The sequence below is a fragment of the Oryctolagus cuniculus genome, chromosome 7 (assembly GCF_051225735.1).
Source record: "Oryctolagus cuniculus isolate XC-2025 breed Fujian yellow rabbit chromosome 7, ASM5122573v1, whole genome shotgun sequence".
Classification (NCBI taxonomy): domain Eukaryota; kingdom Metazoa; phylum Chordata; class Mammalia; order Lagomorpha; family Leporidae; genus Oryctolagus; species Oryctolagus cuniculus.
Window position 1 is genome coordinate 158,517,021 of NC_142873.1, and position 17,115 is coordinate 158,534,135.

Sequence of the window (17,115 nt, forward strand, 5' to 3'; positions counted from 1 at the left end):
ACCCTACCTTGTCAAAAAGTTTTAAAGGTCATTTCAGTAAGACTGAGATACATGAAATGTCACTTTTGTCACTTTGCTTTTCTTCGTAGTGTCGCTGCAGGCGCACAAGTTTATGAAAAGAATCACTCTTCATTTTCAGGAAAAACATCAACGTTACCAGGTGAATCCCGAAGAGCTGCCCTCCCCCAGGCTCCTCCGCTGCGTCACCCCATCGTAGGGTGCAGGGCAGGAAATGAGTTAGCTCGGGTTTCTTGGGGGAGCAAGTGCTGTGGGCTTCCCCCCGAATGAGGAAGCCGTGGTTGTCCACGCCACGGCACTCAGCTCCCTAGCCGAGGGTGTCCACGCCACAGCACTTGGCAGCCCTAGCCGAGTGTGTCCAAGCCACAGCACCCAGCTCCCTAGCCGAGTATGTCCAAGCCACAGCACCCAGCTCCCTAGCCAAGTGTGTCTATACCACAGCAATCAGCTCCCTAGCCGAGTGTGTCTACGCCACGGCACTTGGCTGCCCTAGCCGAGTGTGTCTAGGCCATGGCACTGGCGGCCTTAGCCGAGTGTGTCTACGCCACGGCACTTGGCTGCCCTAGCCGAGTGTGTCTACGCCACGGCACTCAGCTCCCTAGCCAAGTGTGTCTAGGCCATGGCATTGGCGGCCTTAGCTGAGTGTGTCTACGCCATGGCATTGGCGGCCTTAGCTGAGTGTGTCTACGCTACGGCACTTGGCTCCCTAGCTGAGTGTGTCTACGCCACGGCACTTGGCTGCCCTAGCCGAGTGTGTCTACGCCATGGCACTTGGCTGCCCTAGCCGAGTGTGTCTACGCCACGGCACTTGGCTGCCCTAGCTGCTGAGGTCTCGCTGGATGCTGAGAGAAATCTGTGGAGTTCAAGACAAGTTTGGATAACAAGGGGAGCAGGAAACTTGATGGGGGGGAACCAGTCAGCGTGATGAATGGGCTGGTCCGGAACAGCAGGTGACGGATATGCAGATGCAAGACTGGCAGGGAGGGAAGACGGTCCGCGCACAACAGATGGATGGAGATACTCAATCATCCTCAGGCACGAGCCTGCGGCTGCCACACGGCCCTGTCTGTTCCGGCCGCGGCTCCTTGCTCACCTGCAGGGTGCCTCCCCTACCCGACCCTGCCCCAGACCCACGCCAGGGCGTGGCTGCGCGTGGGAGGAGCAGGAAGTGGGGAGATCGATGCCACAGTGCCACAGGCTGGACTCCCGGGACTACTGCTAGTGGACACCGCTCCCTGTGCCTTCTGCGTCTCTCTCCTGAGGAAGGCTCGTACTGCCAGGAGGCTTGTTTGCTCAGGACAGAGGGACACGTCCACAACACGGGATCTTCCTGCTCACCCGACCTGCTGCCCACTGTCCTCCCTTTTCCTCTCCCTCTCCACGCCCAATGCGAGAGAACCTAGATCAAGCCAGTGGCTCAAGCTCGTGACCCACGTGGAACTCCTCAGGCAGGACCTGTTCCCTCCACGCCTAACAAAGAGGTAAGAAGCAAGAAGAGAAATCCTTCCACTTCTGGCCTTTCTCAGAATGGCCACGGCTTTTAAAACGTCTATGTTGCGCCAGGTTCAGTTGCTCTGGCAGACAGAGGCATGCATCTAAGTCTCGAGCCCATAATCCATGTCTCATTAACGAAGACTCAGAAGGGCTAGGAGCCCCTCGCGGAGCCACCAGCAGTCCTGCCAGCTCCGCCGCGGGAGCTGCCGCCGCCGAGGAAACCGGCCGCAGTCACGCAGGGCCGGGAGCTGGCACCAACTCTGCCCCCTGCCCCCAGGCTATCGGCTGGACCCCAGCTCCAGGAACAAAAGCTTTGGAAAAAGACTTCTGGCATCACTAAGACATACTCAGGAATTAATTATAAAGTAAAGCTGAAGGAGAAAATTAATTTTAGAAACACAAGAGGTTACATTTTTTTTTCCTGGAGATGGGGGAGGAAACACAGTTATTTTGGTTTGCATCCTGGGGGCACAAGCTGGGAGCTGTCCAGTCGATAACCTGGCTATCAGAACAAGGTTTGTAATTAAAAGGTCAGTGACCTGGAAAGTCAGGGCCCCACTCCCAGAGCTTCTCAGTAATGATGGAGCTATTAAATTAAGACTGTTATGAAATCAATGCTAAAAAAGCTTTCATGGTAACGAGATTCCATTCAAGGACATGCAAACTACCTCATGAAATGGACGTAAATGATAAAAAAAAAAAAAAAAAAAAAAAGAAGGTAATGAAAGAGAGCTCAGTTGAAGTCTGTGCAGGATTCACTCCCCCTGGAAGCACCGCAGCGAGAGGAGCCCTTCACCTCCACCCACTGCCAAGGCTGAGGCTGGCAGGTCCCTTCCTCACGGTCACCGCCAGCAAGCAGGCAGCTCTGCTGCCAGGGCTTCCGCTTCCAGGAACAGAAGAGGGTGAGATCTGGTGTCACCTTTTAGAACGAGAAAGTCGTTCCCAAAGTGTGCTTCATTTGTTTAGTTTCCCTGCCCACCTCCACCCCCCGGGACTATTTATTCCATGAGAAAAAGGCCCTTTGCTTGACGTACGTGAGAAGGGCAAAGTGGGCCGAAGTGCCAGGCAACGCCAACCCTCCCTCTGTGCAGGAGTCTACAGAAAAGCTTGGGATGCGCCCCTGCTTCCCACGCGCTTGCTTCTCGACAGGTGTGTCGGAGAAGTGCACGGCCGACACCGTCCCCTCCCCGGCCTCCGGTGAGCCGGGGTCACTTTGACGCATCGCACTCAGCCTGCCGAACATGCTAGGAAGCAGACGGCCTCCTGCGTTTCGTGGCTGACGGTGTCAAATCAACAACACTAGTGACAACGGCGTCCAAGCCTCTAACTTCCAGACTGATTCTGTCGCTGTTTCTAAGTTCCTCTCAAGCCCTGGACTGCAGCCTGTGTGAAGCCCAGTCATGATGCCTGCCTGGCAAGAACTGCGTCTATATATAGACCAGTTCCGTGAGGCTCACGCCCCACACACAGTCCAATTACCGTCATGTGTGGCTGACTCCGCAGTTGACCTGTCATCTGCAGAACCCAGTGGTTGAAGGAAAACAAAAGCATTTATTCTGGGACTCTGAAGGTGAACAGCTGCTTTCTCTTTCATCCAAAAAATTCCCGATTAAAGGAAGAAATGTTGTAAATTACACAAAACGGCAGTACAAACTTCAAAGAAAATGATAAATGATTCTAATAACTTCATGTTTCTCATTAATGACTCCATCTTCAGACTTTAAAGCATCCAAGAGATCTCCAAACAAAAAATAAAAAGCCCAAGCAGGGGAAAACTTGCAACCCAGCGCTATCCCATCCCTGTCCCGTTCACTCCCTCTTGCCTTCCGTGGTTCCAAGGCCCCCTACCCTTTATCTGCACCCCCCATCAGAGAGCACCATGCTTAACCTGTCAGCCAAAGAGGCAGGATGCAGCCCAGCCCCCAGGCTGTGGTTTCACAACAAAACAAACTCAGCTGATGAGTCTGAAGTCACCCTCATTTTCCACTGAGCTGACATGCACTACAGGGACCTCAATTTCTATATTAAATATTAAATAATATTAAAAGAAAAACAAAATTGGATTTGCCTTCTCAGGAAAGAGATGTTTATTAAAAAAAAGAAGAAGAAGAAGAAGAAGAAGAAGAAGAAGAAGAAAAGTTGAGATTATAATTCAAGTCGGTGCTCTGCTGTAATTCCCTAAAGTGACATCTGCTAGGAAGCCAAGACTACAGGGGCTGAGTGCCCTCCCAGAGCCAGTCCTGCAAACCCAGTGCCACAACACGCCTGCAGGAACGGCAGGCTGGGGACGCCAGAGCCCTGGTCCCTCCCACCCGACGGCCAGTGAGCCAACTCTCTTTCCTTCCCAACCACTGTCAGGAACAGGGTAGACGCTCCTCTCCTCCCCACCAGAGACCGTGCCAAGCTCTGCTGATCGTGTAAGCCTGACCCAAGGAACAGCCGGAAATTAAAAAAGTGAAGTTTAAATCCGCGAAGGGGCTTTTCTTCCCCAGACACCGATCAAACCTTGGAATTCTCTGCCCAGAAAAGGTCCTGCCAGAACTTCCCCTACTGGGATTCAACTCGGAAATGGATAATTACTGACTGAAGCAGCATTTCAGAGGATAATGGAGACGGGTGATTAACTTTAGTGATTCTGGGTTTAAGTACAGGGGTAAACTCCGCGGGTCTCCTTAGAGGAAGAGGTTAGGGCAGCCTCTCGGGGATCTGGACGCCTGAACTCCAGCCCAGATCAGAGGTGAGAGGAACTACAGCCACGTGGCCAACACACACTCCTCTTCAGGTCCCCGCTCACACGCCTTCTCTTAGAGACCTCCGACACTCCCTCTTTCACACTGCGTCCCCCACACTCTCTGCTTTTCTCCACCATGGCCTTTGCCCTTGGCAAACTACATACTTCACCTCCCCATCTGTTCCCTGCCTGCCTCCCCACAGCGGAAGTGAAGCACTTTGAGGGCAGGGATTTTGTCTGTTCTCCTCCTGGCTAAATCACCAGTGTGGGGAACGGGGGCATGGCATGGGGTGGACACTCGCTCTTGGATGAATCAATTAATCCACCGATTGGTGATTTTTTTTTTTAAGAACAAATAATAATTGGACAAAACAGTTTCCTCTCTAAAGTAATTATGAGCCAAGTAACTCAAAAGAAGTATTATTGGGTCCGGAGTTTCTCTCGCTCTTTTTTTCCTTCCCTCTCCCAGTCAGGGATTTATTAAAATTAAACAGATTAGATGGAGCTCCTGATACTAAACTGCTCAGCAAAGCCTGCGGTGGGGAAGTGCCGAGCAAACACCAGAGACATTTGTCTCTAAATTGCTCTAAATACCTTCTGCAAATGAAATTCTAACCCAGCTGTGTTTGAGAGAAGATGAGGACTAACTGGTCATTGTCGGTAGAGGAGGCGATCAGGCAGTTCTAACACTGCACAATATACTGGGGCTGAGGATCTCTCGGCAACCATAGATTTTGTCTCAGGTTACCCCGGGTAATCAGCTCGGCTTTTAGGCTCAGCTTTCCCCTGCTTCAATGCTTTGATGAGAGAGCTGAAATCCCTAAGCTTTTATGATTAATTACTCCCCATAGGTACACATATTTCAAGGAAAAACTCTTTTATGGCATAATGCTTGCAGAGTGGAGAAGCCAGCCAACACACTCCAAATTTTAATAATCTCCTAATGATGGGGGGGGGGGCTGATGAGAACAGTGCAGTAGCACAGGCTCAGCACCCCTCACCAGCTCTGTCACAGGGACCAGCCTTGGGGCTGCAGCCCAGCAGCTGCCCATCAATGAAATGTTTGCGCTTATTCTGCCCAAACCTGTGAGTGTGGCCCTGGGACACGTTAGGTAAAGTGACCAACCCGACTGCTGGCTTCCCTTCAGTGGCCGTCTGCGCTGAGCAGCCCACCAATCATTCCGACTGAACACAACTAGGAGCTCAAAACCAAGAGCTATGAGGCCCACGTTCCAGCTCCTAAAGGAAAGACTTTTGTTTTTGGGGCAAGAAAACTCACCCCCATCCCACTCCTCTGCCACGTAAGGGCCTTTATTCAACTTGGTAGATTTCTAGAAAATTAAATGTACACAGAATGGAAAGTAAGCCTTCTTTTTTGGTTACTTGCTTGTTTTCATTTTACAAAAAAGAAAAATACCCTAAATTCCAACAGAACCAGAATAGATTCTGTCTGCTTCAGACAATATTGAATTTGTCAGGATCCAATTTTATCCCTGCTTACAGAAATACCATGAACTCCGTAATTTACCACTTCAATCCGTGGATCGACTGACCCCAGGCTTGACCTTAGGCTGACCTTGTTGGGCCATCTCGCTTCCCCCTCCGTTTCCCTCTTCCTCATTCTTCACTGTAGCAGCTGCCCACCCACTGGAGAGCCAGCCACTCCGCAGCCAGGTCCTCAACAGGAGCACAAGCCCTCTGGAGATGCAGCCAACGGGCTGACTCTGCGCCGAACACTGCCTGTGCCGCATGCCGGCCAGGCCCTCGGCCTTCTAGAGGGCACTTTACACAGGCCCTGTAGTACCTCTGCTCCACTGTGGCGAGAGAACCTGCCTTCCTCACTGGGTGGCTGCCCCGCACAGAGGACAGCTATGAGGACGCTGGGCGCCCTCAGCGCCTGCCTTCTACACCACGGGTGTCCACCTAGCCCGCCCCCGTCCCTTTCCGCAGACCACTCCGCGTGGCCGCAGGAACCCGTACCTTTCTTCTTAAGGAACGCTCTCCTGGTGGCGAGTGGGCTCTGGCGGACCCGGGAATTCTGCAGGAACTTCACTGCTGTGGCGATCTGGTGGGGAAGGAAAAGCAGAGAAAGGTAATTTTCCATCAAAGTCCTCTAAGGGTCTCTGTTCAGGTCAACCTTTCTTTCTGAAACGTCGAGGTCTCCGTACTAGGAGACACGTGGCTTCCTGGGGGCCTTGCTGGGGGAGTCTGCCCACCCAGTCCCTTGGCCAGCCTCTCAGACCTGCACCGGCCCACACCGGCCCTCCTGTGCAGGCTGAGTCTTCACAGCCCTCGGCAGCTCAGCCGAGCTCACCCACATCACTCCAGGTGCACGAGGGCCTGTTTCCCGCCTCCACCTGTCTAAACACTCCCTCTCCACGCCCCCACACCAGCACGGCCCTTTCACGGCCTACTCCGATGGAGAAGCGTGCAGCACAGACTGGAGACATAATGATGCTATCTTCTGATATTCAGGCTGCCTGCACAGAGCCCGGCAAAGCACCGTGCGGGTGCCAGTGGAGGGTTGGAGAGCGACAGACCACACAGCCGTTCTCACAGCCCTCTCCGGCAGGAGAGCCGAATTCCTTAGTCTTCCAAGGGGCAAAATTCTGGGTTTCCACGGCTAAAAGCTGATGGATTACCTACCTACCTGTGATAGTGAGTCTTACTTAATGAAATCTGATTTACTAACGACCCAAGCAAAGGGTGGCAGGAAAACCGGGCACCCCCGGCACCCCGTTCACACATGCTCCATCCCAGACACAGAGCCCACGCGAGGCCAACGCCAACCTGCTCCCAGGTAGGAAGAGGGGCCTTTCCGAAGGACTGGCACTTTCCACCTCAGGGAAAGTCAACAGGTACTTCGATTCACTCCTAAGTTGGTGAAAGAAAAAAATCTCTAAGGGGCCAGACGTAAGGAAGTTTTCTCAGATCCTTCAAACTAAAGGTAACAGCTGTGCAGAGATTCAAACAGAAAGTACTGCGACCAGAAATAAAATTCAAGTTGCAAAGTGCCTCCTTCCCCACATTTCACATGAATTCAATCCTGAGACCAGACAGACTTCTCTGGAACAGAAACAAACAGCTAGAGAAACTCCCTGATGCGCTTCCCTGTAACCCCTCCGTGGGAGGCTGAGCCCGGCACGCTCCTTAAAGGAGGAGCTCGTGTCCCCACTTTTCAGAGCTGGGCCCGTCACCCTCAGACCCACCAGTATTCCTGGAGAGCCAAGCACAGCCCACCCGGCCCCCGCCCTGGGTTATAATCTACGCTCCAACACTGCAAGCAGCACCCACCACGACCAGGAAAACACTTGAGGGTCTAGAAGCCCAAAACTGCACACTCACCCCTTCCGCCCCACCCAGATCTCCTCAGGTTGGCACCCAAAATCCAGCAAACATCTACAACACTGGTGTGTTTTACTGAAGGGATGGGACAGGGAAAAAGAGGGGGAAAAAAAGGAAAGGAAAGGGAGTTGGGAAAAGGAGGAAAAGGAGGGAGATGAAGGCAATAGGACAAGAGGAGGTATAACGGAAGTGGGGGCATTAAAAAAAGAAAGGAAGAAGTGGGTGAGAAGGGAAGAGAAAAACGAAAGGAGAGGCCCATGCCCTACAAAGAGAGCGGTGGACAGGCACGCACCACAGGGCCACAGGTAGCGTGGGGTCAACGCCAAGCTGCACGGCTCAGATGGCTCGGGGATAACTGCTCCTCACCTGGAGGAACATGCACCTCCAACACACAGGAAAATGAAAATTACGGTATTCCTGTCATGCAGCACGGGTACCAGGTGTCAGGGCAGTGTGGATGAACAGGTCTTGGGCAGAAGGTGCTAACAGCACAGCTCCTAGCACTTACTTACAGAAACAGAAACCTGTCCTTCCTCCTTCCAAAATTTTCCATGCAGAGAAAGAAAACAGAATCCTACCACTAAAACGCACAGGTTTCACCTTGTGTTTTTAATATAGTCCTTGGTATATGCATTTCTGGTCAGAGAGCAAAGTTCTGATGGGTTTAATGGTGCACTCAATGCAGTGCTTGGCGCATTCCATCAATTTTTTTTTTTTAAAAATTGCATCTCTTATTTCTTTAAATACATTAATCAGCCTAGTGTAGGCAAAACGGATCCATCGGACAATGCAATAAACATGAATTATCATCTATCCAACACGCATAATGGCTTAAAAATACATAATAGCAGGTGTAGTTTAAATGATTAGTTATTACACCTGTGGTGGGTCTGATTCAATTGGGAAAAATCATCTTTAATAGGTTAAAAGGTTTAGATCACCATGCTTTCCTTAAAGTGGCTGCAGAGAGGGGATGATGGAGTGCTCTGTCATTAGTAATTCATTTAAGGAAAACGTGGGGGATATAGCAAAGAACAGCACAAACGAGCGAATCCAATTTAAACATCAGGTAAAGTAGAAAACACCTTTTAAAAAAGCAAGATAAATGAATTTGGAAGGGAGATGAAATTGACGTATTTATTTTAACGGGAATTTGACAAAGTCCCGGCACACTACAAACTTGGAAAAATATGAACAATTTCTTTTAAAGTTTCCATTCACTAATTTCAAGTCATAAAAAATAATACTACCAAACATCTACATAAAGCATTTTTGGGGCTTGTTTATGCTCCTCTTGATCTTTGTCTGAAAACGCAGGCGACAGGCAAATCACATATTTAACAGCACCGACAGCAAAAATATAAAGCACCCGAACTAACAGCCTCCACGGAAGGCGCCAGATAAGATGCCAAGAAGCAGCTCCGAGCAGGCGTGACCACAGCACCTCCCCCCACCCCCATGACGACTCCGGCTACTTTTACTCCTCCCCTCCCGCCCCCTTGAGGACTGGCGCTGCCTGTGGCAGGGGGGATAGCGGCTGTCCAATCCAGAGTTTCGTAGCCTTACGATTCACACATCGATGAGAAAAGGTTCCCCCAAACTCCTCAGCCACAGTGCAAAGATCTTCACACACTAAGCAGCTGGCGGGGTGCTCCGTCTGTGCCTCCCCGGCCTCCGTTGGACACTTTGCATTCAACTGACTTTCCTCTGCAGAGGCCCGACACACACAACACGCTTTTGTTGGACTCGATGATGGGGTGCCTGCGGCCTGTCCTGTGTTATCGTTTGATTTTCTAATTAGAAGATGAATGTGGCTATTCATGGATTATATTTAGTGCCCAACTAAATTACATAAATTCAGGCCAAATCTTCCGCCTCAATGTCAAAGATGTAAAACGGAGGCAGGAACTTTATTGCACATGTTGTGGGAGTGCAGCAAGCCAGGGAAAATTCTGGCACGGAGCTCCCGACGCCGCTGTCGAAGCCATTTGCTATTGAGTCCATGGCAAACACGGAACCGGCCTTCCTCTCCCTCCTCTCGCGCTGAGTCCTTAACAAGTGCACCTGGAGTCACCAGCAGCTAAAGAAGAACTCAGAGGAAAACGGAGGCCAAGTTTCTCACCTCCCCCAGTGCCTCTGACCCTACCTCCCAGTCCCCTACCCCCAAAGAAAAATAAAAGAACTCTCCCACCGCCAGCGCCACAGTTTCAGGGTAAAAATTCCGTCACTTTCACTGCTCATCACTTGAGGCCAGAGGTAAAGCTGAGGCGCAGCGGAGCGAACGCTTGCCTCTGCAACCTTGGGACAATGGTTACACTGGAGTCAGGGCCAGCAACTTGGAGAAAAGGAGGTTTGAGACTAACCTAGATGATTGGCCAACTGAGAGAGATCTGTGTTGAGACCAGGATGTGTAACCGTATAAATCACCAGCATACGGTACTCAGGGGTTACCCGCTAGGAGGCACGTGCTGTGCGATGCGTCATGCAGGGGGAGTGATCCTGGTGAGAACGGGGGTTCCTGCAGCCGGCACTGAGGAGGCGCCTCCTCTGTGCTCTCCGCCGTCCTACAAAGACCTGCGCGTTGTCATCTGCAGAACGCACACCTTCTTCTCTGCACGAGGGGGACGACAGAACGGAGGCTGCCTAACGACGACCCTGGGGCTTGAGGGAGCCGTGGCACTTCACACCTGGCATGTAAACCTGCTGCACTGTCTCCAGCGACACTTACCTGGAACGCCACCAATTCCAGTACTCCTGTGTACTACACACATCTATCTCCTAAAATGTGAGCATTCATTAGCCATTTTAAAATATTAAAAATATTCAAAAATTAATGACATTAACAACCACAGCCAAGTCCTTCTTAACCTAGAGAGATCACAACTAAAAAGCGAAGGAAAGTGACCAATACGCGGCCTGAAACCGCTCCCAGCACCTCCCTGCTCACGTGCACTGCTCAGAAGATTAAACTGCCTGTGAAAGGTTCCTGTGCTCGTACTTTAAAGTGGATACCCAGAATCCTGTTAACACGCGCTAGACCAAAGCCAACCGGAGTTTTAACAAGGACTGGCTTTAAAAGCCAGGCCCTGCTGAGATTGAGAGAGCCCTCTTCAAACAGAAATGCAGCATTTTAGTAAGAAATCAGTACTCTGTCAGGAGTTCCTTGACAAATACGGTCATTGGTGGCACAAGGAAATAGTTGCAAAGCAGCTGTTAATCAGAGAAACACATCGTAGAACGCTGATGCTAGCACTCGTGAAAAAAATGCAAGGGGCTAATTATGAAGCTATATATCTCACTAAAGAGGCCGCGCTCCCTCAGATTCCAGGCAGAGCGCTCTCAGATCCAGGGTCCTAGGACAGCATAATTTTGAATCCTGGCTTTCTGCATCCAGACTCCTATCTGAACTCCCGTTCGGAGCCCTGGGTTCTCCCTTCCTTCTCAATTCTGTCTGCAATCCTGCTAGCTAGGGCACAGGCTGCGGGGCGGGAAGAAAGCAGAGGGAACCACAGCCACGTTCCAGGATGCTGCCAAACGCATCCACAAGGTGACAGATCCCAAAAGCCAGGACAGAAGAGGAGTCTGTGAGCATGCGAGAGAAAGGGCACATCAGAAGCAGCACCCCAAGTCTGTCGGGCGCACACACGTGTGTGCGCCTCAGCGGGGGAGAGCTGCCTCCGGCTGCCAGGACGGAAAGAAAGAACAAAAAGCAGCAGTAGTCGCAGAAGACAGAGAGCACTGTGGGAAACCTCGGGGGAGAAAAGGCGCTTCCAGGCCGCTGCCTGTGCTTGTGAGGTGCGGCTCAGGGAGCCCAGGGGTCTCCAGCCAGGTAAGAGGGGAAAGTGAACACGCAGAGGAAACAGCATCCTCCACAAGGACGAGGAGGAGGAGGCGCCCCGAAACCAGACTGGCGGGAGCGGGGGGAGGGGTGCCACTGCACACTCGCAGCGAAACCACTGGAATGGCAAGAGGGGAATAACCTTGAGGTGGACAAGCCACTCTGGAGCCCACACGCAGAGCCAAAGCGCCCCCTAGCCGGAGCCCGCGGAGGCGCAGGCCGGAGGCGGCCGCTCCGCTAACTCGCACAGCCCAAATTAAGTGTTTTCACTCAGGGAAAATGAAATGTTTTGCAAGATGAAACAGAATGAAAATTGAGGTTTTAGGTAATTACTAGTTGGCATTTACATATCACGGGCTGGTTCAACACCTATTCATTTTCCTCTTTTATTTTCAATTTTTTAAAATTGCTCATTAAAAATGAACAGATGACAGTGACAGGATTTTTTTTGTACTTTCTCCCCTCTCTGAGGGTTACAAAATCAAGAAGTACTTTTACCCCATTTATCTACAATTAACACCACACACACACACACACACACACACACAGAGTATGTTTCATTTACATTAACAGGGGGGGGGGGGGTCAACAAAAGCCAGGAAGTTCAAAAATAAAGACAGGGACTTGCACTTCAGCTGGCCTCCACACCTGGGTACGCTGTGTCCTAGCAAGTGTCCGGCACCCAGGGAGTTAAAGGAAGGAGCCTCTCGCAACTTGGAATTTCCTGGTTTTGCCATTGTGTCCTTCCCATTGTTAATCTGGGTTACAACCCTCCACTCATTAAGCTGTGGGCCCTAATTTCCTTTGTTTTACTTTCCTCTGTCCTTTTGTTTTTCACATTAAAGAAACAAAATACCCTGGTAGAAGTGCACAAGAGTTGACATGATAGAACACAATATATTTTTTAAGGTCTATTGTGTAAATCCGTATTTAGGGAATTTTTAAAGCATACATTATTGACCCCAATCTCTCTTAAAACACTTGATATATGTAGTAAAAAACCTTTATGAAAGTGGTAACTTCACAAACGCAGAATCTACCTATCAAAGTGAATGTCTGCCGTTTAGAATGTTTTCCTTAGCCTTACTTAAAAACACTGCACGAACTGCCCACCAGAATGCCACTGTTTTGCTATTTTATTTCTTCCAGAAACGTCTGTGGAAGTAAAAGGCGCCTTGAAACACCGCTGTACTGTTTCATATCACGCGGCAGTGGTCTAGGGACGTGAGGGTGACTTCCGGGAGGCTCTCAAGTCCGGCTCTCAGTACTTGGGTGCCAGCTCCCAGCCCAGAGAAGCAGAGTCGCGGATGCTGCGGGCGGGCAGCCGCCTGTAACTGCGCCACCGAACGCCGTGGCGAGCACGCGCCGCGGAGGAAATGAAAACCCTGCTCTGGGTTGGGGAGATCAAAGCTGCTTTTCAGGAAAGGTTGAGAAGGAAAAGGATTTTGCTCCTTCGGGGAGAAAGAAAGCAAATTTAAATGCCTTGTCCCCATGCACCCCCACCTGAATTTAGATAGCAGCCCCTCTAATTTTTGATGCAGCCAACAAAGCAGTTACCCAAAGAGGGGAGAAAAAAAGGATGACATTTGCCTTTTCCTTGGCTTTGAAATGGAACTGGCAGCAAACTGTTTGAAGTCCTGTTTAGAGAAGCAGCTGTAATAGCCTCCGTACTGAAAAGAGGAGGAAAATGCCATTATACACGGATCACGGTAGCAGTGACCTCGGCAGAGAAGGCAAACGAGCCGGCTGCAAGGCAGAGAGGGCCGGCTGGCATGCCAGGGACAGAAGTCAACGGCGTCGGTGCCAGAGTCGAGTGGCGAGACTGGGTGCTTGGTCCCAGGGGGCAGCAAGGAAAGGCAAGCAGCTTGATTTCTTAACACGGTCTCTTAACAGAGAGCCCCTGACTGCTCCTCCTTCCAGGTTCCCTTGATTTTATATTTTCAATATTTCTCTAATTTCTCTGCACTGTTAGAGAGGAAGCAGAGAGCACCCGCGCTTCGTGTTGTAAAATTAATGAAGGTGTCAAGCTGTTGAGTTGAATCACTCCAAAGGAATGTAATGACTCAGTGTCCAAGACGCTCCCCAGGAGAAGTGTGAGCTCACCCAGTGACGGTGACGGTGACTCCAGCACACGGGCCCCAGGACCTTCCCGATGGCACACAGCCTGTATTTCCTAGGGTCTTTCTCTCCTCCACTGGCTGAATTTCATGCCTCCTGACAATTACTCCTCGACTCCAGCACCTTCAGACGTTCAGCAGATGTGTCCGGGCCAGATGGGGACTGGGGAAGCTCTTCCCAGTTTTGCACCATTGAGCCAGGCAGCGATTAGGAAGAGCATGAAGAAGGCGTGTTTTGTGGAGTTGCAACCTCAAGCGTCAAGGTCATCACTGGGGTCAGATACCCATTGGTGTCCACCAGGTAGTACAGGGCAGGGTCTCCTCATGAGGGCCTGCACCTTCGACTCTGAGGCAAGAGGAGGGTAAGCTTTGGCCCCCCATCGCCCCACGGGAAGCACAAACAACCCTGTGGGGAGTCATTAAGAACATTCCATAGGAACATGGGACAAAGCCTAAATGTTAACAAACACATTTCAAAACAAAAAGAGAACCAGTCATGGCTTTGAATAGTTCAAATCAAAAGACAGCAAGAAAAGAATTTGTAATGACAAATGTGGACAGCAAAAGGTCACCTTCAGATCCACTGGGAAGCAGAAGAAAGTAAGCAACTGAGACCTGCTAACACCTGAAGGCCAAGTCCCAGCTGCTGCTGCTGGCCTGGGTTACCTCAGGGCCTAAGGGGAAGAATCAAAGTGTAAGTTCCAAAAGTACGATTCATAACAGAGTAAGCGGAGAGGCTTAAAAATCTTAATTTTGGGGCCGGCACTGTGGCTCAGAGGGTTAACACCCTGACCTGAAGCCCCAGCATCCCATATGGGCGCCGGTTCTAGCCCCGGCTGCTCCTCTTCCAATCCAGCTCTCTGCTGTGACCTGGGAGAGCAATAGAGGATGGCCCAAGTCCTTGGGTCCCTGCACCCATGTGGGAGACCCGGAAGAAGCTCCTGGCTTCTGGCTTCAGATCTGAACAGTTCCAGCCGTTGCAGCCAATTGGAGAGTGGACCATCGGATGGAAGACCTCTCTCTTTCTCTCTCTCTGTGTAACTCTCTCAAGTAAAAAATTTAAAAAAAATTTTTTTTTAAATCTTAAAATTTACAGTGAGATAATAGGGACTGGAAGCTACTATTATTATTCAAAGGGCCAAATACAATCAGCTCCTCTCAGAGGAGTCACCCACCTCCCCAAGCCCACAAGGCCCGGCGTGGACGGGAACCGGCCCTCCACTGGGACAGTATGGTCGGTGGCAGTGAGTGGAGTAGCACACGTCTGCCGCACCAGGTTCCGTTTTCTAAGTACAGGTTACCTACACAGGCCACCTCTGCTGCTGGCTTCAGGAGTAACTTGTCCACACAAAGTGTGCGACGCAGAGAAGCAGACAAGCCATGTCTCTGCTGCTCACGAGGAAAGCATCCTAGGTTTTTCAACATCTTCAGAGTAAATGACTATGCCCACTGTCAGATCTGTACCCACAAACCATGGCTTCAGATGCTAGGTGCAAATCTGAAAAAGAAATTCAGTCAAGAGGTTCTCAGCCCTGCAACTCCTCTGAGAAATCTCAACACGGACATTTTCGGCTCAGCAAGGGAGTTCACTGCACACAGATGGACTCCAATGGCAGGCAGCTCTCATGACTCCGAACCATTCTCGGACTTCTCACTGGACACCATAAACGTCCTCCCAAGTAACAACAGCAGCTCCCAATAAGCAAGCAGGTAAAGCTGCCACCTGCAGTGCCTGCATCCCACATGGGCGCTGGTTCTAGTCCCGGCTGCTCCATTTCCGATCCAGCTCTCTGCTATGGCCTGGGAAGACAGCAGAAGATGGCCCATGTCCTTGGGTCCCTGCACCACATGGGAGACCTAAAAGCAGCTCCTGGCTCCCAGCTTTGGATAGGCCTAGCTCTGGCCATTTTGGCCATTTGGGGAGTGAACCAGCAGATGGAAGACTGATCTCTCTCTCTCTCTCTGTCTCCACCTCTGCCTCTCTGTAACTCTGCCTTTCAAATAAATAAATAAATATTAAAAAAAGAAAAGAAAAAGCAAAGGATCCAATAAAGGTGCACTATGTTCCAGTGCCATCTTGGACATGAGCCACTGCGTCTCCCATGGCACGAACTAGGGGAGGAGGGACCCGATGCCATCCACCTGATGCTCTCTCCAACCCTGGCAACCCAGGAGATGCCACATGAGTGTGCAAATTGTCTACAATTAAAATTTACACATTCTCACTATTAAGCAAAATCAGTCGTATTGAGCATCTCTCTTTTTCTCTAAATCAGTGGTAACTCATTTCAAAAGCCAGCTGTCGGGGAGTCAGAGAGAAGCTTCCTTCCTGTCACCTGAAACATATGGGCTACCAGCTCGCTCTGCAGCCTTCCCGGTTCTCCACACCCTGCTCAGAGGGTGCGAGACCTGGAGACCACAGAACCCCTCACCCCAGCGCAGCCTGAGCACCCCTGCTTTCTGCTCATTTTCCTTTCTCTCTGTCTTCCTGCCTGTTTAAACACATGGACACGGAGTTATTAACTTTTACAGGAAAGACAAATAAAATAATGTTGAAGCAAAAACGCAGTGATGTCAGGCTGCGGCTAGCACCATTCATCTGTGGGAATCTGATTAGCGCTGGAGTGGCAGAGCTACCTGGAAAAGTGCTCACAATCAAATAAAAAAATGATACCAAAACATTAACCTGATGGCTAAAAACTCCACATTTAAACAGTTAAAGTAATAAAGGAGCTTTTATTGAGTATTTTTTATATTTCATTATGCCCCAAATTGACGAGGACTCCCGGATACATTTTCTAGACTTTTGGTTCCTCAAATCAAATGCTCTCTTAGACTTTTTTTTTTTTTTAACTAAAAGGAAACAGCATTTCTTGTAAATTTGAATGAAGGGATTAAAGCTGCTTCTGCAATATCAATAGCAGCCCTGAGCGCAAACATGAACAAACACAGCCACAAACAGAAGGCGTTTTTGGTTTATGCACTTTTATTCTGAACCTGCTCAAAAGCCAGCAGGGAAGTTTTCTCTGTTTTGTTTTTAATCTTACACAAACACCAGTATTTCCTCTTATACACATTCTGCTCAAAGCTGGCAGGGAACAGAACTGACAGTGAGGCAGGACTGCGAGGGGGCTGGGACACAAGAAACCGGTGAACCAGACAACGGCAACAGGCACCCCCACGTGCCCGCCCTGTAGAGTAAGGGGCTGCCTGACGGTCTTCAGGAGACCCCAGCCATGCCATCTTATAACTTCCAAGTGATTCCAAGAAGCAGCCTGTGATAACTGGGCTGGGGATAGGGGCTTGGGTCAAGGAGGACCAAGGACAAGATCAAGGACAAGACTCAATTTTTCCAGAGTTCAGCTCTACAAGCTCATACTCAATTTAAAAAAAAAAGGGGGGGGAGAAAACCAACAGCAATCGGTGTTGCCAAGAAATATATTACCAATTCCACATATCGTACACACAGCAGAGTTTCACTCACACTGCTTACCACATATTTTATATACAAGCTTAGTTAGCTAGTGTCCAGATCATAAAGACTCAAAGCTGCAAATGAGAGAGACGAGCTA

The 17,115-nt window shown here is 50.3% G+C and overlaps 1 protein-coding gene across 8 annotated transcripts in view; it reads right to left on the minus strand.

Moving 5' to 3' along the window:
• PEX14 (peroxisomal biogenesis factor 14) overlaps positions 1-17,115 on the minus strand; it is a 153,538-nt gene that overhangs the window by 86,028 nt on the left and 50,395 nt on the right. For 6 of the 8 annotated variants that reach the window (XM_070079319.2, XM_070079318.2, XM_051856878.2 and 3 more), the window contains exon 3: positions 6,224-6,308. The exons of the other annotated variants lie outside the window; for them this stretch is intronic. In XM_070079319.2, coding sequence (XP_069935420.1) covers positions 6,224-6,308 — 85 coding nt within the window. The remainder of the gene's footprint in view (positions 1-6,223; positions 6,309-17,115) is intronic. 8 annotated transcript variants of the gene reach the window in all.